We start from the raw sequence: 23656 nt of genomic DNA, 5'->3' as shown, positions 1-23656 counted from the left end.
TTCCCCCTGCCAGTCCCACCCCTGATTGGCTTCCCCACCCCCTGGTCTGGGGGTGGGGAGTGGCTAGACCCCACCTGTGCACAAATTTGTGCACCGGGCCTCTAGTATATAATAAATGCGCAGACACACCTTTGTTCCAGATGTAGATATGAACATGGACATAACCTACCTCCCTGTCCTCAAAAATACATAGCCTTGTCCACACCTCCCCCTGCACACACTGTCAGCCTCCACAGGAGAGAGGACTCCACGTGCATTGGAGGTGAGCCTGGAAGCCCCACGGGGCTGGCTGGCACCTGAGTTCTCTTGGCCAGCTGGGCCACGCCCAGGGGTTCAGGCTCTAATTGCTCCTTGCTGGAGCCACAGTGACTTTGGTCAGGAGCCCTGGTTGCAGCAATTGACGTCTGAGCTGCTGGCATCTGGGACAGGCCTGTCAGCAGCCGTGGGTGGGCGCAGCCCCAGGGAACCTCCCCCAGAAGCCTGGCGGTATGATTCATGCCAGGGTTCCCAGGAGGTCTGCATGGAGCTGGTGGACACCTCTGCCCATGTTCACTCATGCCCACCTGGGTGGTATTCGAACCTATCCATCTTTACTTGGTGAAGGTGCCCACAGCCAAGCCAGCAGCAAGTTCTCTGCAGGGCCTGATGCAGGACTGACCTGAGACTTAAAGACACACAGCCCAGCTCTGCTCTGGATTGCTTTGGAGTGTAAGAAGCCCATGCCTGTGTTCTCAGGCAAGGTGGGCAGGGACCACCAGGTCTTGAGGATGATGAGGGTCTCAGCCCCAAGTCTTGGGGGTACAGCAGGAGAATAGGATCCTAAGTTGCTGCCTTGGGGTGGGGAGATGCTCACGGCCACTGATAATGTGGCCCAGACTCCCCAGAAGCATCTGGTGCAGCAAAATTTTGAGGTCGAAAGGCCTCAGATTGCCCTGGCACATCCATGGGGCACCCAGGCAGTGTGAGATGCAGAGCATCATGCCACCCTGCCCATTAGGCACCTCAGCCACACATTTGGCCCCTCAGCAAGTCTCTGCCCAGCTCCCCCTGTGTGCCAGGCCTGTGCAGCAAAGGTGGGAGGCGAACCAGAACTGCCCTGCCCCTGGGTTTCCCTGTGCCAACAAGTCCAAATCCAGCTCTATCCCAGATTCCTGGCTCCTGGGGAAGGGAGGGAGCAGCATGTACATGGAAGGGTTCCCAAAGGGGAGGAGAGATGATGCCACCAGCAGGAAAAAGGCCCAAATCCTGGGATTATGAGGTCCTTGGAGCCAGGGGCCAGTTCCCAAGGTGGCCCGGGTGAGTGGGAATTTGGGCAGGGACTGCTTACCTGAAGTGCCTCGGAGAGCTCCATCCTCATCTAGGGAGGTCTCTGCTAACAGTTGCCCAGTGGACTTGACTCACCATGGTGGACCTTTGATCGTGAATCTTGGTGATTGCTGGGTAGGGATGGCATTAGTGGGGATTGTCTCAGTTCCAGTGAAGAAAACCTGCTCTGGCTTAGTTACACAGTACGGGAAGGTCATTGACTCATTGTAATTGGAAGTCCAGCGGGGTGTTCTAATTGTAAGATATCTGGAACCCAGAGGTCAAATGACATTAATCAGAACTGATTTTCTCTACCTCTTGACTTTGCTGCTTCTGTTTTGACTTAACTCTCAGGCCATCTCTTCCCATAATACCCCTGCGATTCCTGGTTTATGTGTGACTTGGGGTTCAGATAACCAAACACCCATATCAGTTCCTGAACGAGCTCCTGAACCTTTACAATGTCCCGGGAGATGACAGACCAGTCAGGAGACGATTGGCCAGATGTACCCACTCCTGTGGTCAAGGAGGCAGAGCCACGTGGCGGAAAGCCCTACGAGATGGCTCCCTGTTCTGTGACCTCCACGTGGGCTCTGTACAAGAACACCTGGGGCTGGTACTTCTTGGCAGAAACTGTTGGGGTTCCTGAAAGTGCTCCCCCAGAGGCTGAGAGAACAGGGAGGGCATACCAGACACAGCCCCTGCAAAGTCCATGGCTCCAGCTTCTTTGGAGACTGTGTGAGCTGCAGCCACACCTTAAGGTCTGGGCCTCAGGGAGTGTGGCGATGCTGATCTAGGCAGCCCGCTCCGTGGCCCCATGAGTGGCGGGCCCAGAATGTGCAGTGGAGTCCAGACCCCTCATCTATGGATTTTCCCTTTTCTTTTTAAGACCGTTTTTTAAAAGCAGTTTTAGGTTCACAGCAAAATTGAGCAGAAGGTCCAGAGGTACATGTCCGCACACATGCATAGACCCCCAGGACCCATATCCCCATCAGAGTGGTCCATTGTCACTATTGGGGAGCATATATTGATGCGTCCTAATCACCCAGATTGGGCTTACCTCAGGGTTCACTTGGTGCAGTACCTTCTGTGGTCATAGACAAGCACGTAGTGCCGTGCACCATCGTTACGGTGTCATACAGATGTTAGGCCTCCGTGGCTTTGCGGAGCTGCACACACAGAGTTGTGGGACTCCTCACAAAGGGTGGGCGCAGTGGGCATTCAGGACTAGATCACGGGCTATTTGCCATCCCAGGCCTGTCACTCAGGGCAGTGAGGACCTAGTTGAAGACCTACCATGACCCTGGGTTCTGAGCCCTGTGCAGTGGTGGGAATGTTTTCCTCTGAACCTCTCCATTCTCATCACAGCAGCCCTCAGGCAGCCTCCTCCATCTCCCAGTGCTAAGCCCAGCTGGGGACGCCCGGGAAGCCCCCAGGGTGCCCCCTCCTTGGGCAGCCACTCGCTGCTACAGGCAGTGACCGGGCCTCGGTGCTGCCCAGGTGAAGCCTTGGGTCTCTTGACAGGGAATGGTGCAGATTTGGAATTGGTGAGCTCTGTCCTGGGTAGGAAAGAAGTGGAGCCAGATTGCTTTGGGGGCAGAGGAGGCTCAGGGTAGGGTGGGGGCAAAAGCATCCTGTGAAGAGTACCTTCTAGGAAGGGAGGAAGGCATTTAACAGACTTCCAAGACCTGGGTGCTCAGAGTACTTTGCTCCGTCAGCGTTGGTTTGAATGATGAATGAATGAACCATGCATGAAGAAAGAAAATGAATGAGCTTTTATCACTGGGCCATGACCGTCAAGGGTCACTCAAGGGTGCAGTGCCCACTTACTGTGACTGAAATGTCAACACACTTACGGGCAGCTGTAAGGCGCACAGATGTGGAAATGCCACTGACCCGTGATGGGGCAAGGGGAATAGTGACCATTAGAAGGGATCTGTGAGGCGTTTATCCCTGGATACCTTAGAAGCAGAGAAAGCGTCCGAACTCCGGGCCACAGGGGTCCTACTTTACAGACCCTGAAAGGTCTCTGGGTTTGGCCTTTCCTGCAAGGTGACTTTCACGCATTGGACATGCCATTGTCTCAATGTTTGGATTTTTTTCATCAAACATTGTGGAAGTGTGCATCGCAGTCCATCGGGCCCTCTTCTCGGGGAGCGTGTTGGTCAGGCTCCTCGAGGCTGGACGTGGGCCAGGCATTTGCCGGGCACCTGGGTTGTCTGGCTCTGTGCCTTCTCCTCCTCATCCAGGCCCTACCGCCTCTGCCATCCCTCTGGGTTCTCATGGCACTCTTCTCTCTTGTTCCCTCTGCAGGCTGGTGGTTCGTGAGCACCTCTGAGGAGCAGGGCTGGGTCCCTGCCACCTACCTGGAGGCCCAGAATGGTACTCGGGACGATTCGGACATCAACACCTCCAAGAGTGGGGAAGGTAAGAGCCTGCAGGTTGTGGGGGGTGGGTAATGAGGCAGGTTCTGGAAGCTGGCTGCCCCCGGGATCCCCAGGGATTGGTGCCCACCCCATTCCTGGCCCCAGGAATGAGCCCAACTCCTGGAGGCAGCTTTCCCACTCTTCTCCCTAAACCCATCAGAACCCCTGCAGAGAGCTGACCACGTTTCAGCCCCTCCTCTCTCACTCCAACTCACAAGCTCACCTCCCATCCAGGCCTGTCCCTGCAGCCCCCACGTGGGGCTAAAATGAGAGGGGAAATTCCCGTGGGGTGTGGATCTCGGGGTTTGGCAACTTTGGAGCAGAGACTGAGAAGAGTCTTGGGCTAGACCCCCAAAGTTCCCTATTCCCCAAGAAGCCCCAGGTTCCTCTGGGTCCCACAGAGACCCTCCTTTGCCTGCCCCCACCCCACACAACTTCTGTGCGCGGGTTGTTCTGCTCAGAGGCCTCGGCTCTGGTGTCTGTTAGTCTAGCTGAGGGTGCGGACGGAGGGCAGGTCTGTGAGTCATTTCTCAGTGTTGCAGTCACCGACAGGTGGCCCCAGGCCCTGCACCATCAGCCTCTCTGATTTGCTAGGTCTCTCTAGTTGCATTTCAAGGAGCCTGCCTCAGGCCAGCATTGGTCTGGACAGTCTGTCTGTGGTCTCAGGTATTCCCCAGAGCAGCTGCCAGAGCCCAGTGTGAGGCACCCTAGTTCCCGGCTGCCTGCTTCTAATGATTTCCAAGCCTCCCGTGTCCTGGCAGCAGGAGTGCTTGCCCTAACGGTCAGTGGGGACTGTCCAAATGGCATGTCTGAGAGCCAGGGCGATGGAGGCCTGCCACCTGGGGCTGAGGCCACCTCCAGGCCTACCCCCTCCTCCCCCCTTCCCATTGCCCAGGCCAAAACAAGCAGTCCACCGAGCGCCAGCTCCTTATTCATCCTTCCCATAGATGTCCGTTACTCAGCAGGCAGTTGGAGCCCCACCCTTCCTCCTGAAATGCTTTCTTTCAGTCCGTTGACCAGAATGGCAGTCCCTGCAATGCATGTCCACCTTGTGACAGGCCCCATCAGGAAGCGCTGTGTGTTCAGGCCAGGTGCTCAGTCCTTCTAGCTGCCTCCTAAGCCCTGGAGTGGGGCCTGCATCCCATCAAAGCTTTCCTAACGGCTGTCAGAGCTCCTCCCAGGCTGGTCTCACACAGGCCCTGACTTACGTGCCATCGAGCTCACTCAGTCCCCTCGCTTGTTTCACTTCAGGGCAAGTGGTGTCCACTCCAGTGACAGACGAGGAAACAGGCTTAGAGAGGGTGGTATAGAAACCTGGCAGTGGGGCCTGGACTGAATCCACACCTCCCGACCTTTTGTCCAGGCCTCCTGCTTACAGGCCACTGTCCTCCTTCCAGGCAAGCAGCTCCTTCCCAAGAAGCTTTGGTGGCATTTGGTTCAGGTGTGTCCGACAGTTTTGCTGGGACTCTAATTGCCTGCTTCCCTTTCCCAGACCTGGGCAGCCTAGCACCCTCCTCCTGCAGTGCCCAGAGGTGGGGGCCGGTTGGCACCCTGGAGTCCTGGTCTGGTGTCTGTGCCACTGGTGTTCCATGGGAAGGCGGGGGTAACTGGAACTGGGCCAAAGCAACCAGATGACCAGCGCAGAATGCTGCCCCAGAGAGGGTGGCTGGACCGAGGGGCCTGGAGCAGTGAGAGGCAGGGCAGGCAGCTTCTGTCATCAGATTCAAATGGAAGATATGCGGAGAAGGAACAGAACCACGGCCCGTGGCCTCCACCCATGTGTGCACTTCACTCGGCACCATTTCTCAGGGATCAGCCAGGAGCTTGGCCTTTTGCTGGGCCCCAGGGATGCAGATAGTCTTTGCCCTCCATGGACTCGATCCAGGGTAGGAGGACTGAAAGCAGGACATAAACGCAGAACAGTAAGAGCTATAAGTCCTGCGAGGAAGGGATCTGAGTCTCCCCTTCCACACACTGTGCCTGGCTCGTGGTGGCAGGGTCACAAGCAGGACCTGGTGAGGGGGGCTGTAAGCCCTGGTGTGATGGGCCCCACACTGACCCGGGAACCGGGACAACGGCTGGAGCAGTGGCCTCTCCCTGGGGTCCCCGCAGAGGGTCATCCTTGCACTGGCCGGAGCCAAGGACCCTCTTCACCTCTCAAGTGCTGGGATTCTCAGCCCATCTCTGGCTCTGGGGCGTGACCTTCAGCTTTGGTCATGCCCATGATGTCACTTGTCAGACCTGCCCCCATCCAGCAGGTGTGTGCCGCTGACCTGGGAGTGTGACCCTTCCCTTGCTTCCTCCCTCTCCTGCCCCATCCATCTCATCTTCATCTCCATTCTCTCCACCGGTTCCTGTCGGCCGCGTGTTCCGTGTTCCATCGCCATCTCCCACGCCAGTGTCCAAGAGACGCAAGGCCCATCTGCGGCGCCTGGATCGCCGGTGGACCCTGGGCGGGATGGTCAACAGGCAGCACAGCCGAGGTGACCGCGGGCGCCGGCTTCTCACCTGCAGCTGCCGCCTCTTTCTCTCTCACTAACACCTCTGCTCCTCTCGGGCTCTGCCTGTGACCTCCTCACCCAGATCCACTGGCCAGGCTTTTCTCTCGCCCACTGCAGCTTTTGGGGAAAGGGCGGGGGGCACGGGGGCTGCTGGGAATTGGGATGACACTGGAGGTGGCTCTGGTTTCTGTCTGTCCCAGGGGTAGGGGTCATGGGACCTGAGGCACAGTGTGGGAGCAGTGGGACTTGATGGGCCACATTTGTCCTGGGAACTGCAGATTAAGAGAACTGAGTGTTTCTGAATCTGTTCATGGGCCATCACACACACACACACACACACACACACACGCACACACACACGCACACGCACACACACACACACGCTGCATTGCCTTCTTCCCCTGAGAAGGTGCTCCCTTGGCCAAAGCTGCTCCAGCATTCCTTCGGGACAGAGTAGGAAGAAGGACCAGCCCATAACCCACCTCCGTCAGCCAGCTCCCAGGAAACTAGAAAGGGAGCAAGAGCCAGACCCAGCCTGGCGCCTCCAGCATCTCCAGCACTAGCCATTGGGAGTGGGGGGTGGGGAGCTGCTGATCAAGAGGATTCCATGGAGGCCCCTGGTCTGCCGCCCAGGCTCATCAGGAACCAAGACATTTGCAGGTTCAGGGCCTTTCCAACGTCCAGGAGCTGGGGACGTAGTGGGTGAGGGCCTCTGAACAAACCCCTGCACATCTCCAGAGCCCCCGGGCCAGAGTGGCCAGTCCCCCCTGTCTCTGGGAGAGCGCGTTGTGTATGCTCCGGGCAGGGCCAGGGAGAGCTGAGAGGGTGTGTGGTAAGCACGAGCCTCTCTGGAATGGCAGGGGTGCCCTGTGGCTTGCACCCCTACCCTGAAGTTTGTTCCTGAACAAATATAAGACCATGTTCAGTATCTGTCCCCCCCAAGCCCCAGGCAGCAGGAAGCCTAGACTCTGGGGTGGCCACTGCCTGTGGCTGGCCTAGTGTCAGGCTCAGAGCACTGACCGTGAGGAGCCTAGCTTGTCCTGAAGATGGAGTGTGGGTTGGACCCTGGAGGCTAGCACAGCGCAGGGGGCTGGGTCGTGGAAACAGCAAGAACAGGTGGGATGTAAAGTAAAAGTACCCTAGAGCTAGGAGGGACGGGACAGCATTGCTGGGGGACCAGGCTAGGATGCAGCCCCAAGCCTTGGTGGCAAAGGACTGCGGGACACTGGCCTGGACAAAGCAGCAGGGGGGAAGGCGTGGCCTTTCCCATCCCCTCCAGCATCTGCTCCAAACACTGTGACACCCTGAGCCCCAAGTGCAACTCTGTCTGCACAGCCCTGATGGCCACAGTACATGGCCACAGCCGATCCCACAGCTGCACATCCACTCACGGGTACACGTAACTCCACATATGCAACCACATGTAGACTGCCCCATGTACACATTATTTACACAGTCACAATAACAGCCACACACACTGCTCATGGCCACACATGTTCAGCGCTGCAGCAATACTACAAGTACACACATAGCTCCATAGAGTCTCATGTGCATGGCCCCCATGCCACAGATACACAGGCAGTATAGTCACAACTCCAAACATACATCACATATATGTAGATACAAATACCTAGCCAAACACATACTTCTGTGGTCACCCATAAATATGCAAATGCAAGTCCACAGCCTCTCTCTCCAAATAAGAGATCTAAACAACATTATTTCCCCGTCTTAGCCCTACGTGAAATCAGGCAGCCAAGAAAAACTTGCAAGAAGTTGGCTAGGAGACACTTGGTTGCAAAGAGCCGAGCTGATGGGGGGAAGCAGGCAGTAGGTCAGATAGGACTAGACAAGAGAAAAGCAGTGCCTCCCCAGGGCCTCCATTCCCCGTTCCCTCAGCCAACCAGGCCTTTGGAACCAAAAGGCCCCTTGCAGTGGGGTTGGGTAAATTGTGGGGGCCCACAGGGAGCCGGGGAGACTGCTGACGGAGGGGAAAGTGTTTGGAAAGAGGAGGCGTCTGTGGTTTGGAAACTGCAGGGCTCTCCAGCCCCTGCCTCCAAAACCGAAATAGGCCTGTCCACCTCCCCGCAGCCACCCACCCACTCACCCAGTGGGCGGCCTGGCCAGCCCTTCCTGGGCGGGGTGGCCACCATCTTTGGATGGCTTATCAGAGTGGCCACAGCCTTGGTGTTTCTCAGAAGCTCTGAGTGCACCCCAGAGCTCATAGTCCCCCTTCCCTCAACTCCAAAGGGGCATCTCTCCTGGAGACCCCAACCAACCTGAATCACTCAGCCACCCCCCGAGGCCATTTCCATCCTCCTGGGCATCCTCCCGCCTGGTCCGTGGGTGGGAGGTGTGGCCCTGCTTCTGCAGAGGGGCTGGCTCTGCTGCTCCCTTGGGGAAACCTGGGAGCTGGGGGCCCGAGTTCCACGTAGCACATGTTCACACGGAGGAAATGCACGCCTCCACCGTCTGAGCCAACCATGGCAGAAAACCAAGCCCCCAGACAGACCAGTTGGAAGAGTTGCCCTGCCTGGAACCAGGACCCTGAGTTTTCATCACCTGGACCCGACACAGCAACAGGGCAGGACGGGCCTCAGAGCCAGCCAGATCAATTGCTAGGAGCCCATAAACTCCCAGACACCTGTGTTCTCGGCAGCCTCCGGGCCACCAAGAGAAGGGACTCTTGCAGGAGCAGCTCAGCTCTCCTGGGGAAGGCCGACATCCTTGGTGCTGCCCACCTCAAGAGGGTCAGGGAGATGCGGGTAGTTACATGACCCCTGGGGCTCTGTCCTCTGCACGCACCCGGGGGCTGCGGAGGCTGGTGCGTGGGCCTGGAGGCTCCAGAGCCTGAGCCCACATGACAGGGTTTAGGCCGTGTTCTCTGCCATGCGGCCGGGCAGGGCTCCTCTGATCTTCCCGAGCGAAGGACTGTAATTTTTCTCTGCAAAAGCAACTTTGCCTAGGAAAACTTTAATGATGGCTTCCTGCTGGAACCACAGGCTTTTAAAAATAGCCCAGCTGAGCAAAGGCAAAATGTGGAGCCCAGGCCTCGCCTCCCCCTAACCTCAGAACTCTCGATTCCCGGGGCCTGGCGCTGCCCCTCTGGCCACCGCCGGGGCCAGGCTACACCGTGCCCCACTGGAAAATGGAGCGGGACCAGGAGCGGGCAGGAGAGTGGAGGGTTGGCCTGTGGAACACTGAACTTCTCAAAGGCCGAGTCAGAGTCTGGCCGAAGGAGGTTCTCAGGCGGTCTTGGCAGCTCGCAGCACGGCTGCATTGGAATCTGAAAGCTTCCAGGAGCCGGTCGGTGCTGAGAAAGGCTCACCGTGGAGAAGAGACGCCCATGGGTCCTCACCCACCTTCTGCCTTTTGGCGGCCTTTCAGATTCGGCCCTCGGCCCATCAGCTCTGTCCTCACAGCCTGGCAGGGCAGCTGCCTCCATCCCAAAGGGAGCTGCTATCTCAGCCCAGGACAGGGCTGCAGACAGGACCCTGATAATCCAGGGAAGAATGAACAGATGGCCTTCCTTTCACAGGCGGTTGGGGGGCAGCTGCCCCCTCCCCCCACGGCTGCCAGAGGCTCAGCCAGGCTGCCCTCCAGGGTCCAGCTGAGGAGTCGGGGTGATTGTCACAGCTGGAAGCCAGGAGGTGGGGGGCAGGCATCTCAGAAACTCGTGTTCTGTGCCAGCATCCTACTATTTTGAGCTCTCAGAAAGCCTCCTGCCAGCGCCCCTGCTCAGCCCCGCCTGCCCCTTCATCCATGCACCCACAGTCCATTTGGAGCTCCTGCTGTGTGCAAGGCACTGTCTCAGCCCCAGGGAGCACCCACCTGGGAGAAGACAACGTAGGTTCAGGGTGACCCCTCCAAGGGCCGTGGCCAGATGGCCGGTTCTTCTCCACCTATGCTCTGCTCCTTGTTCTCCTCGAGGGCAGGGTGGGGACCTGTACATCTTCCCGAAGCCTGCGTGGCCCTCTGGGAGGCTCTCCATCCAGGAGGCAGGGTTTGTGGCCAGCCAGCTGTGGGTCTAGCTGTCAGGGCGTCCTGGAGGCAGGCAGAGTTGGCCCCAGTAGACGAGAAGAATCACCTCCCTGGGAGCCTGAGCAAGGAGCCATGTGGAGGCAGCAGGGCTCCTGCCAGGAGAGAGGAGAGGCTGAAGGAACCAGGGAAGACACATGTGGCCCAGCCCTCCCACGCCTTCCCTGAGCTCCCACAAGGCGCCTCTTTCCCAGTGCCTGGGAGACCCTGAACAGTCCCACAGACTGGGAGACCAGAGCAGGCAGCTCCCTGAAGGGATCTGGCGTGCTGTGTGGTCAGCTCGGCATGCTGTCCTCCAGACCAGCGGTCGCCAACCTTTCGGACCTCCCAGACCACCAGTGGTCCACGGACCACTAGTTGGTGACCGCTGCTCCAGACGATGCACGGGCACGGCGGCTTGCTCAGGGCTCCGAGAGGTCCTGCATGGTTGTGCTGCACTCAGCGTGGTCATTGCTCATTGTCCATGGGACCCTTATCTTAACAAGACACACATAACCTGTCCCATGGAACGTGTGTTACCCAAAATCCTCTCGGGGAAATTACATGACCAGGTAACCACATGAGTGGTCAGGTAAGGCTTCCCTGAGGACAGGGCTCTGGAGCATTCAGAAGACCAGACAGGAAGGATAGGGGTTGAGGTGGAGAAGGGCTAGGAGAGTAAGTCTGGGACACAGAAGTGTCACACATTCAGGGCAAGAGGAGGTGTGCCGTGGGGCCTCCAGGCTTTCAGGGGACACTCAGGCTTGGTCTCAGACTTCTCAACACAGGCCCCATGAAGGACAGGTTCCATGGAGCTGGGAGCCGAAGGACTCCAGGCCCCGGCAGCCTGGCTACTGTTACGGGGCAAGGAGGCCGGGAGAGCTTCGGTGTTGCCCAGGGTTTTGCCAGACCACCCGAGGCCCTGGCTGGCTTTGGCACACACTGGGAGCAGCGGTGAAGCCTGGTCCCTTCTCTTCCCTGGAAGAGCCAGATGCTGACCGAGTGCACCTTGGTAACCAGCTAAGCAAGGCCAGGCCAGCGGGGAGGAAGAGGCAGGAAGGAGGAGCACATCCCGATCTCAAGTAATTGTGCTTTCTTGCTTTTCCTGCCACCCACAGAGGAGAAGTATGTCACTGTGCAGCCTTACACCAGCCAAAGCAAGGACGAGATTGGCTTTGAGAAGGGTGTCACCGTGGAGGTGATCAGGAAGAACCTGGAGGGCTGGTGGTACATCAGGTAGGAGCCCCAGCAGAGGAGCGAGATGCCCTGAGCAGCAGAGCAGGTAGATACTGCAGAGTGGCCGGGGACACCAGATGGCGAGCAGATACCGACAGCAGCTTTGCACCCACGGCCCTGGCTTGGCTGCACGGAGCCTGCACAGCTGAACATCCCAAACAGAGATTGCTCCTCTCGCAGATCCTCTCCCGGGACACGTAAAGCAGAGCCTGAGCGGCAGCCAGCGGGGCACAGGGGCTCCGGCCCAGCTTGCAGGCGGTGGTGCAATCGCTCCCCTGCAAGACCCATGCAACTGCCAAGAGGGTCCGGCACATCTGAATTTGGTTTTCTGCATCCAGCTTTGGCTGCCTGGTGTGCTCTGCAGCTCAGGCCGCCTGGAGCGCTGGCGTCCCCAGGCCTTGCCGAGGTCCCAGCAGGCCGCCCCCGCTGCCCACGGCTCAGCACTCCGGCTGTCCCCAGCTGTCCCCTCTGCAGGGCTGGCTCACGTGGTTGTGAGAGCTGAGCCCAGGCCAGGTTCAGAGGCCTCTTTCTTCTGCTCCTCCCTCTCCCAGGGCCTGGTCACACTCCCAGCTGAGAAACCCATTGGGGAGTAGGAGGGGAGTTTGGAGCTTTCCTGATGCTCCTGGAAACAAACAAAGCCCGTGGGCTTCACCCGCCTCTGCCCTACCGATCCTGCCCCTCCAGTCCCCTCTGCCCTGGAACTTCAGGCCAGCGCCACCCTCAGGGAGCCTTACTCTCAGGAAATGTTTTGGTTCCTTTGGGACCTACTCAGCTGTGGCGACTTTGACCAATTTCTCTCTTCTCTGCCCGTAACCAGGCTGGCAGAGATAGCCCCACATCTGTGGGCTCTGGGGACCACCTCGCCGGCCCACCACACCTGGGAACCCTAGACCCACTGTGGGCAGGATGCATGCTCTAGGCCGTCTCCCACCGTGGGGACAGGATTGGCCAAGGTGATGCGGGCCCTCAGAGATGGTTGCTTAGACCACGCCGACCAGCCGACGCTGATGGTGTTGAGATTGGTCGGTGCTGATGGGTAGGATGAAGGTCACTGTCCTCATGGGATGGAACGTTAGTGTGACCTGACAGGACATAGCTGCCCTGATCCTGTGCCTGTCAGTCAGGAGGGCTGAGGTGTCCCTGTCTGTCTGGTGAGGTAGGTCAGGACCGTGTGCCTGGACATGTGCTGCCCAAAGCCCTGCCCCTAGACGTGCATGTGCTCTCAGCAGTGGAAGCTAGAGCCAACCCCAAGTCCAACAACCGTGTGTCTGGCGTAGGAAACCGGCGATCCGTCTGGCAGGCTGGTTACCTGGCCCACTTGCTGAGAGGTTATCTACAAAGCTGCTGGCTTTTGTTTTCTTTTGTTGTTTGGTTTTTTAGGTTTTCTAAAATGGCCAATAAAGCCACTTTGTGCCGCTTTTTCTAGTTAACTCTTGTCCCCATGGTCTATCCCTTTAGCCAGCGGGAGCTTCAACTGAGAAAACCCTGCTGAAAGGGTTCCACCTTAAGAAGGCTGCCAGACACCCCCTTAAATATGCCATTTCCCAACATTCCAGGCTCTGTGTTGATCCTCATTTCCTGTCTTTCTTCTCCACCCCCCCCCCACCCCACACACACACCCCCTCCCTCTCCCTCCATCTCCTTTTCCAGTTTGCTTCCCTCTGGAGTCATTCCATGCTCCGGAGCTGGAAAGCAGATGTGAGCCGAGTTGGACCCAGACACACACACACAGCCGCTCCTGATTCCCTCGCCTCTCTCCGCCTGGAATCTAATTTTATCCATGTAACAGTGAAGGAACACACAGGATTTGAAACGGGAGCGCTTGGGCCAGTGAGCTGGCCTGACCGTCACTCCCGTGACACCCTGCTCCCCACCTCTCCAGTGTTCTCATAGCAGAGCACCTGCAGCAGCCGGCAGCTTCCTCTTCCTCTTTTCTCCAAGATGCGGGAGCTCCCGCTTCTGAGCCAGATGCTGCCACCAGCTAGCTGTGTGACCCTCTGCTAGTTGCTTTGCTTTCCTAAGCCTTGGTTGTTGCCAAGATTAGGCATCTTGACTAGTTGCTTCTACCCACCCCTGAAATTCTGTGCTTCTGTCTGTTAGCTCCATGGTTTTCATCCATTTGTTCACTGATGTCTGCCTTCCAGGCCCCAAACAGGGAGCCAGATGGGCGAGCGTGGGTCAGCCTGTTTGCTTGTACCCGTGGCATACACAGGAAAAGCCACCTCTACCCAAGCTTTCCAGCAAAGCTCAAGGCATGCGGATAGAAACTTCTTTCACATTCCTTTTTCTCCCACCTAATGAGTGCCCAAGAGCAAGGTCAGATGGAGAGGCAGGGGAGAGGGGCTTGTCAGACATCTGGCATGGAGGAGCCATTCCACAGAGCCAGATGTGTCCCGGGAAGCAGACAGGGACAGCACAGCCCAGACTCGGGGGCATGGACAACTGCTGGACGAGGAAATGAGCTCCCAGTGGGTTTGGGTAGAAGCTCAACCCCATGGAGGGGGAAAAGGAGGGGAAAGCTTGTTTTCAGAAGTCATTGAATCACCTAAAATTAAGTCAGCCCTGTCGTTTGCCTTTTCTCTTGTTTATGGGATTTGGGGTTTTGTTTTCATTTTGTTTTTGTTTTGCCATACCAGAGGTTTTACTCTTATCCAGTCATGTGCTTTATTCTCAACCTCTCCAGATTCGGCAAGTATTCGCAACTTGCATTTTTATTTTGCTATACAGTGTGAGGCCAGGGTCTCACTTGTTTTTCTTAACTGGATAACCAGTTGTCCCCAAATCACTCACTGACTAATCCATCCTTACCCCACTAATTTGAAATGTTCCTTTTAGCATTGGTCTGTTGGTGGACTTGTTCTGTGAACTTGATTTGTCTGCTATTTCTGCGTGGTACCAATACTTCCCCCACTCAGGCACTCTTCTTTAGAGATATCTTCCTGGTTGGTCTCAATGTGTTCATCCTTCTGGATAAATTTTTGCAGTGGCTCTATCCCTGCATTTTTAAAAATATATTTTTTTTATTGATTTCAGAGAGGAAAAGAGAGGGAGAGATAGAAACATCAATGATGGGAGAGAATCATTGATCGGCTGCCTCCTGCATGTCCCCTACTAGGGATCGAGCCCGCAATTCGGACATGTGCCTTTGACCAGAATCGAACCCAGGACCCTTCAGTCCACAGGCCGGCACTCTATCCACTGAGCCAAACCAACTAGGGCTACCCCTGCATTTTTGCTCAAGAGAAAGAAATTGAGCTCCTGGGTAGGGACTTTGTCCAAGGTGCCGTAAGAACAGAACTCGGGTTTTCTAACTCACCTGGGCTACCTCTTCGCCTCTCTGATAACAATACTTCCCTTTCCAATAGGACATTGAACTCAAGACACCTTCTCATTTCTTATCTCTACAATGGCCCTCTACTTACTGCAAGGTAGCAGGCTGTTAGGAAATCTACCTTTCGGGCAACCCACAATTTGAGGAATCTTTTAACCTGAAGGTCCCACATTTGCCTGACTTTGCAGAGTGTGAGAACTCACACCAAGAGGGATCACAGAGAACAAGGGGATGGGAAGAAGTGGTGTTCTAAGTGTCTTTTCCACCTGCCCAGTTCCACTTCTCTCGGGAGTAGTGGGAATGCCCAGTGTCTGCTGAACACCGTAGAAAAGGCTCTGCTGGGCAAGGCCCGATGGAGCCTGGGCCTGGGAGGGGTGTGAGGTCAGGCCTCAGTGCTCTAATGCCCCGTGTCCCACTCGTCCCCCATAGGTACCTGGGCAAAGAAGGCTGGGCACCAGCCTCCTACCTGAAGAAAGCCAAGGATGACCTGCCAGCTCGGAAGAAGAATCTGGCAGGCCCAGTGGAGATCATCGGGAACATCATGGAGATCAGCAACCTGCTGAACAAGAAGACATCAGGGGACAAAGAGACTCCCCCAGCGGAAGGCGAGGGCCCAGAGGTCCCCATTGCCAAGAAGGAGATCAGCCTGCCCATCCTCTGCAACGCCTCCAACGGCAGCGCCCTGGGGATCCCCGAGAGGACCGTCTCCAAGCTGGCCCAGGGCTCCCCAGCTGTGGCCAGGATCGCCCCTCAGCGGGCCCAGATCAGTAAGAGCCTCACTGAGCCGCGGGTCCTTGTTGCAGAGCAATTTATAGAGTGGGCATGGGGTGCCAGGAAAGCTAGAGGGGTGTGCAGGACCCCCATATCATTTTCTTCTTGATATATTGACACCCCCTGACCCCAGCCTCACTCTGTCCACTTGTCTCATGCTAATTACAGGAGTGGACAAGGCAATTCCTCCCCACTGCTCCACTGAAGATAAATTACATGAGTGTCAAAGGTGCTGGCATTCCCGTCCCTGGTGGGGAGCCGGGAGTGCTCACTTTGTAGATGAGTGTAGCCCCCGGGCTGTGAAAGGAGCCGGAGGTGCAAGGCTGCTTTGCTGATAGAGGAACATCTTTCTGGGCCTTCCCCCGCCTTCCCCCAGTTACTAGAAACCGAAAAGACATGGCCGGGCTGACTTTACCTCTCCGCACAAGCGTATTTTTAAGGGGCATTCTTCAGGAATCTCCTTCCTTCGCACAGGAGGAACCGGCTCTCCGGCACCCTCTGAATCTCACGTGTCTCTGGCTCACAGAGCCTTCGTTTGGGGGTTAAACTGTTCTCTATTATGAGAGACGAGCTTCTGTGTGTGTCCAGCCGGCCTTAAATCTGGAGGAAAGCTGTTTTGATTCTAAACATGGTTAAGTCAGCTCTGTGCCTGCAGTCTTTTAGGCAAGCAGTTGGGAAATCTTCTGAGGGCATCCCCTCTAGCCTGGAATTGTGCCAGCTTCTAGGGATTCAGTACCGAGCGCCCAAGAGACACGGGTTCGGCTCCAAACTTGGATAAAGTTTGTACCTGGATAAAGCTATATACCCTTCCTCCTCAGAAATGCCTCCTCTGTGTCTGCACATTTCACAATGTGCACATCACCTCAGAGGGTCCATGGACCCCCGGCAGCTCAGCCAGGGAAGTGAGAGCATGGGTCCATGCAGGAACTTCCCGGAACCAGGGGGTGCTTATGCCCAGGGAAGCAGGTACAGGCCATGTTGCCCAGCGTCTGGCTGGCGTTCTTTAAGCCATGTGTCTTCTTCCAGGCTCCCCCAACCTAAGGACAAGGCCTCCACCTCGCAGAGAATCCAGCCTGGTAGGTGCCACACCTCGTCTGTCTTGGTCCCTTCCTGGGGATGCGCTGCAGCAGCCCCAGTCAGTTGGCTGTCTCACTGCGAAGCCTGCTGGTCCCGAGGTTTCCCAGGAACCCGCTGGGCCTTCAGCTTTGTGGGGCTGGGGGCAGAGAGGGAAGCCTGCAGATTCCAACCTTTTGGGGGACCTAGCTAGACAGTTTATAATCAAAAACGCTCTGCACTCCAAAGCTAAATAAATCCATCCCGGCCACTGCACTGGCAGACATAAACATTTAGACTGGCCGGCGAGAGTGTCCAGCCAGGGCATTGCCAGGGGCTTGAAATGCAGCTGCTGTCCATGTGAGCCTGGATACCTTTCAGCTTTGCCTTCCTTGCTTAGGCATGCCCGATGGAGGTGGTGGATGCCAGAGCCAGGAGGGCGGAGGGCAGACCAGTGAGCATCCTCCAGGAGGAGGGGTTGATGGCCAGGGCTGGCTTTTATGCTAAAGCTTAAAGATGCTCAGTGCTACTGGGGTGCCCTGTGGGTGGGACTTCCTGGTACCCAGGGACACAGCTGTGCACTCAGGGTGCTAGGCTGGGGCCAGCGGTGATGCTGGTGGCAGGCCGAGAGCCCTAGAGCAGAGAACTGTTATCAGCGGCAGTGAGATGTGTGGAAAGAATGAGGCTCGAGTCTGCCAAGCATGGATTCATATTCCACCCTGAACTGCTTCCCCCCACAAGCCTCAGTTTCCTCATCTGTAAGTACCAGCCATCTCCTAGGGCTGTCATAAGGATGAAATGAGACGATAGGTACTGTGGGCTGATGGGACCGTTGTGGGGACTGTCTGTGACTCCGTGTGGAAACAGATTTCTGAAGTCACATCTGGGCTAACACGAGGGTTACTGCGATCAGTGCCGTCGGCCCAGGGTTGGGGGATAGCGGCAATTCCTGGAGACGCGGGCCTTCAGTGAACGGGATTATTGAAGATTTGGCCCCTGGAAACGCGACCGCCTTGCCCTGGCCATCAGCCCCAGCGGAGTTTCTGTCTCCCTTTTCCCTGTGTTTTACGCAACTAAACAGCGAGTTCTTTCCTGCCATTTCTCTCTGGCCCAGCTAATTATGTTTGGGCAGACTTGATTTTGGCAAGAATGGGGTAATTCCTTCCACACTTACCAAATGCAGGGCTTGCTGAGGCAGGGCTGCTGTTTCCAGCTAGGCCCGGCCGAATCCCACTTGGCCAGGAGTCCGGGCTGTGCTGGGGCCTGGGCCACATCTGCTCACATGCACGGCTGGAGGGCCAGGCAACAGGGTAGGGAAAGTGGACCCCAGTCCTCCCACCTTCGCTCACTCTGACCCCAGGCAGCTGAGCTGTAACTGGCTAGATCAGGACTTGCTGAGCCTTGAAGGATGATGAAGGCAGAGGATAGGGTGGTGTTTCAGGAGGAGTGTTTAGATTTGGCTTTTATTTATGGAGCTCTTCCTGTGCCCCTGGCTGGACCAGAAGTTAGTATCTTATCTCTGTAATCCTCTTTAAAAAATAATTTTATATATATATATAATTGATTTCAGAGAGGAAGGGAGAGGGAGAGATAGAAACATCAATAAGAGAGAATCCTATAGGCCCCACACTGGGGATGAGCCCGAAACCCGGGCATATGCCCTGACCAGGAATCGAACTGTGACCTCCTGGTTAATAGGTTGATGCTCAACCACTGAGCCATGCCAGCCAAGCTCTCAGCAATCCTCTTAATGAGCCTGTTTTAGTTCCATTGTATAGGTCAGGAAATTGAGGCTCAGCGAGGTCAAGGCTAAGGCCATACAGCTGGTAAATTGCTGAGCTGGGGTTGGAGCCCACATGTGCCCAGCTGCAAGGCCGAGGTCTTTCGAGGTCTTCTTGTTACAACACAGCTACTTCCCCCTCCCCAGTCTTCCACACACACACATCCTATTCAAGAAACGTTTTGTTTTAACCTCTTTGTGTGATACAAGGACATACTGGGCGTAATGGAGAGGCACGAAGTACCTTTTGGGCAGAAGAGAGAACAGGTGCAACTAGAACATCTGCTCTGTGAGGGCAAATGGGGGTGTCATCCTTTTGGTTCACTGTTGGATGCCCAGTGCCTTAGACCAGAGTCTGACACCCAGGAGACACTTAGGAAACATTTGTAAAATAAATGAATGAGGTTCACAAGTCATTGGCCGTGGCCAGATTCTAAATGTCCTTGAATGTTGTGGTTAGATATTGATGTGCCAGCGTGTGAAGAAGACATTCAGGCTCTCCAGGGTGTTCCACGGCCCACCGGCGGAGGGTCCGGAGTGTAATCAGTGCCTGCCTGACATGTGGCAGCGTCGTGATGGCCAACCAAGGTCTTTGCACCCAGTCCCACGCCCCCTCACTCACACCCCACCCGTGGAGGTGGCTATGTCCCAGCTCTGCCCCTGCAGCCGGATGTCACCCCAGCGGCTCCTCTTTTAGACTTAAGAACAGTGGTTGTCCTTTCCAGCAAGGCAGTGTACACAGACTTGGTTACAATGATTTTTCCGTTTTTTTAATTTTCGTTTTGGGACCTAGCTGTTGAGGCTTCTGAAAACTGGACCTCCAGAGATGGAAGGGTGGACATTACTGTTACTAACTGATCGTTTTGAAGGCTCAGACAAGTCTCAAGTGAGTCCTAGGTATTCTTAGAAATCCTAGTGAAGAGAATGACAGATACTCAGGTCAGCTGCTGTCCTGTAAATGCCACGCTCACTGCCTTTACCGTCTGATCAGGTGGGTTTTGCTCACTGAGTCCTTCTCTGCTTCAGGGGTTCCAGCTGCCGAAGCCACCAGAGCCCCCTTCTGTTGAGGTGGAGTACTACACCATTGCCGAATTCCAGTCCTGCATTTCTGACGGGATCAGCTTCCGGGGTGGACAGAAGGCAGAGGTGAGCCTTGGGCCCTGAGGCTGGGGGTTTTAACTCAGGCTGGTCCGAAACCTGCCGCGTTGCCCTTCTCTGTCTTCCTGGCACTGTGCCTGAGGGGCAAGCAGGGACGGCGCAGAAACAAGGTCCATAAAGCTAGTAAGGGCCACAGTCAGGACTACAACCCAGGACTCGTGTCTCCGCCCAGTGCAGTGAAATGACCACAGGCAGTGGGGACAGCTGGGAGGCTCTGTAGGGAGGCTCTGGCCTCAGGCCATAGCTCCCAGTTCAACTCACCTGCATCTTCCCATTCTCTTCCGACCTGAGAAACCCTTTCCAGGGTCACCCAGGGAAGGCCTAGCAATATCGGAGGTGGGAGGAGGATGGGAGTGGTGGAATGGTTCTTTTTATACATATGGGTCCTTGGCAGTTGGGTTTTGTTGGGACTGGGTACAGTGCCTCTTCTAAGTGCAGTAACTTAGGGGAAGAAGGAACAGGGATCTGAGAGGAGGCCAGCCCGACCAGCATGTTGAGAGGCTTGGAGGGCCAGGGGAGAGGGACCTGAACAGCAGGAGCCCCCCCCCCACACCCCCCCCCCGCCCCGCCACCTGCAACTAAGAGATGATAGAGATCTAGGTTTGAATTTCGGCCCATCACTCACCACGTTGGGCCCTGGGCCACTTACTCAGTGGCTCAGTTGGCTCACCTGTAAATAGAGATAATGTCTCCTAGAGCCACGGTATGAATGAAGCTCCTAGCCCAGCTCATCACAGGGTCTCCGTGATCCTCCCAACTCACTGGCCTGCCCGCCCCTTCCCCCTAGGTCATCGACAAAAACTCGGGTGGCTGGTGGTACGTGCAGATCGGTGAGAAGGAGGGCTGGGCCCCCGCGTCCTACATCGATAAGCGCAAGAAGCCCAACCTGAGCCGCCGCACGAGCACCCTGACCCGGCCCAAGGTACCCCCACCGGCGCCCCCCAGCAAGCCCAAGGAGGCTGAGGAGGGTCCGGCAGGCACTGCCGAGAGCCAGGACTCCCCGCTGAAGCTCAAGTACGAAGAGCCTGAGTATGACATCCCTGCCTTTGGCTTCGACTCGGAGCCAGAGCTGAGTGAGGAGCCCACGGAGGACAGAGGCTCGGGGGACAAGCGACTGGCCCAGCCCCACAGGCCCTCGCCGGCCCCCTCCCTGCAGCGGGCCCGCTTCAAGGTGGGCGGGTCTTCGGAAGACGTGGCCCTGGAAGAGGAGACCATCTATGAGAACGAGGGCTTCCGGCCCTGTGCAGAGGACACCCTGTCAGCCAGACGGTCCTCCCGGGACAGTGACTCCCCAGGAGGCTCCCCGCTGTCCCTTGCCAGGAAAAACTCCCCCAAATCAGACTCCCCCAAATCATCCTCGCTCCTAAAGCTCAAGGCGGAGAAAAACGCCCAGGCGGAATTGGGAAAGAACCACTCCTCGGCCTCCTTTTCCTCGTCCATCACCATCAACACCACCTGCTCCTCCTCCTCCTCCTCCTCCTCTTCCTCCTTGTCCAAGCCCAGCAGCGACCTGAAGCCCCGGTCTGCCTCGGACGCAGGCATCCGCGGCACCCCCAAGGTCGGAGCCAAGAAGGATGCTGACCTGAAGGCCGGGCTGACCTCCTGTGCTCGGGCCAAGCCATCTGTCCGGCCCAAGCCATTCCTGAACAGAGCGGAGTCCCAGAGTCAAGAGAAGATGGACATCAGCACTTTACGGCGCCAGCTGAGACCCACAGGCCAGCTGCGGGGAGGCCTCAAGGGCTCCAAGAGTGAGGACTCAGAGCTGCCCCCCCAGACAGCCTCCGAGGGTCCCAACGAGGGGTCCAGGAGAGGCTCAGCTGACCTCATCACCCTCCCAGCTGCCACACCCCCATGTCCCACCAAGAAGGGGCGGGAAGGGCAGGCCACCTCCTACATGACATGTAGTGCCTACCAGAAGGTCCAGGACTCGGAGATCAGTTTCCCCGCGGGCGTGGAGGTGCAGGTGCTCGAGAAGTTGGAAAGCGGCTGGTGGTATGTGAGGTTTGGGGAGTTGGAGGGCTGGGCCCCTTCCCACTATTTGGTGCTGGGTGAGAATGAGCCACCTGACCCCTCTGGCAAAGAGCCGGATGCAGTTACCGCCAAGAGCAAGCTAAAGGAGGGCAAGTCGGACAGCCTGGAGAAGATCGAGAAGCGGGTCCAAGCGCTGAATACCGTCAACCAGAGCAAGAGGGCCACGCCGCCCATCCCTTCCAAGCCTCCCGGGGGCTTCAGCAAGACTTCGGGTGCTGGGGTGGTGAAGATGAGGAATGGGGTTCGGCAGGTGGCAGTGAGGCCCCAGTCGGTATTCGTGTCCCCACCACCCAAGGACAACAACCTGTCCTGCGCCCTCCGGAGGAATGAGTCGCTCACAGCCACCGATGGCCTCCGAGGCGTCCGCCGTAACTCCTCCTTCAGCACCGCCCGCTCGGCGGCTGCAGAGGCCAAGGGCCGCCTGGCCGAGCGGTCTGCCAGCCAGGGCTCAGACAGCCCTCTGCTGCCCACCCAGCGCAATGGTATCCCCGTGTCCCCCGTGCGCCCCAAGCCTATCGAGAAGTCCCAGTTCATCCACAACAACCTCAAAGATGTGTACGTGTCGATCGCGGACTACGAGGGGGACGAGGAGACAGCGGGCTTCCAGGAGGGTGTGTCCATGGAGGTCCTGGAGAGGAACCCCAATGGCTGGTGGTACTGCCAGATCCTAGACGGGGTGAAGCCCTTCAAAGGCTGGGTGCCCTCCAACTACCTGGAGAAAAAGAACTAACGGGGCATGGGTCCTTCCAGCCTGAGTGTGGATGAGTGGTGAGATGAAGACAATAGGGAAAGGGGAGGGGGAGGGGGAGGGGGAAGGGGTGGGGGGAGGACAACATTAAACCCTGCAGAAGGTGTGACCTCAAGGACACTCGCCTCCAGGCTGTCCCTGGCTGGGAGGTAGGGTCTGGTGGGGGCCACCTTGAGCAGGAGGCCTGAGACCAGAGGTGAGACAGCTGAGCCCCATGTGTGCCCCTTGGTGACTTCACCGATGGGCTCAGCACCATCTGGGACAGGCCAGTGGGAAACCCCAGTTGTGCCTTGGCTGCAGATCCGGAAAGGATGTGGTCCTAGGGGCCTCCGTGCCCTGCCCCAGCCTAGCCCGGTTCCGGGTGCTGGCAGCTTGTCACCAGGGGTGGCCCGGGCATCATCCTCACTGTAATGGCGAATTGTGCCATTGGTGGGGATTGCCACCGCCCACCACGGGTGGTGTGGTAGAAGACGCCTCTGGCTTTGGGGCTTGGAGGCATCTCCTGCGAGCTCAGCCTGTCCCTGGCCAGGCCACTGTCTGTGTCTGTCAGTTGAAGAAAAAGCAGTTCCCCAGGTGCCAGCAAGGACCACCTTCCTTCGCTGTCGCTGACCTTGAGGAGAGGGCCCGGGCGCCCATGGAGACCCGCCAGCCCCATTTACAGAGGACGGGCAGAGCCGGGGTCTCTCTCAGGCTGCACAGACTTTATGTTGGATATTTCTGGGTGGGCCGTTTCTTTGCATGTTTTGGGAGGTTTATTGATTTGGGGCTTCTCGGTTGGGCCCTGGGTTTTGGTCTTATTTTAGGGGTTGTTTGGGGGCCTAAGGACGGTCAGCCTCACAGGGGACGGGGATGGGGGTGGGAGGTTGGTGGTTGTTTGTGTTTCACATGTTCCCCCTCCACAAGCTGGAGTCGTTTCGTTTGGTTTCCACTGTGTGGACAGTGCCTGAGGGGTTGGGGGCTGAGAAGCCCCCGCTCCCAGACCGCGAGGCACACACCTCCTGGTGCGTGCCCAGCCCAGGAGGGAGGAGGGTCTCGTTCAGGAGCGAAGGCGGCTCTCGGGCTGCTGGGTGACCGCCATTCTGTGTACAGTCTCCCACCTGGGCAGGACCGAAAGCCTGAGGGGACCCCCACCTGGGCCCCCAGGCCAGACTGGAGCAAACACCACCAGCCTGCCGGCGATGCCACAGGGACCAAGGAGATGGAGGACCCCGGACCAGGCGCTGACCTGGTCGTTCCGAGGGGCAGTGCCCCCGGGAAGAGAGAAGCGAGAGAATCAAGTCCCTGTCAACTTCGGGTCTT

The 23656-nt window shown here is 57.2% G+C and overlaps 1 protein-coding gene across 1 annotated transcript in view; it reads left to right on the top strand.

Annotated features, from left to right (window-relative positions):
- The window catches only part of SH3PXD2A (SH3 and PX domains 2A), a 222551-nt gene extending 200168 nt beyond the window's left edge, over nt 1-22383 (top strand). The window contains exons 9-15 of the mRNA XM_028149383.2: nt 3619-3732; nt 6131-6214; nt 11368-11485; nt 15246-15583; nt 16614-16663; nt 19447-19566; nt 20366-22383. Of these exons, the coding sequence (XP_028005184.2) occupies nt 3619-3732; nt 6131-6214; nt 11368-11485; nt 15246-15583; nt 16614-16663; nt 19447-19566; nt 20366-22339 (2798 nt within the window). The 3' untranslated portion in view covers nt 22340-22383. The remainder of the gene's footprint in view (nt 1-3618; nt 3733-6130; nt 6215-11367; nt 11486-15245; nt 15584-16613; nt 16664-19446; nt 19567-20365) is intronic.
- The last annotated feature ends 1273 nt before the right edge of the window (nt 22384-23656 follow it).

Source organism: Eptesicus fuscus, chromosome 17, assembly GCF_027574615.1.
Source record: "Eptesicus fuscus isolate TK198812 chromosome 17, DD_ASM_mEF_20220401, whole genome shotgun sequence".
Lineage (NCBI taxonomy): Eukaryota > Metazoa > Chordata > Mammalia > Chiroptera > Vespertilionidae > Eptesicus > Eptesicus fuscus.
Note: the sequence above shows the minus strand (reverse complement) of the source record. Positions and strands in the feature narration are given on the sequence as shown.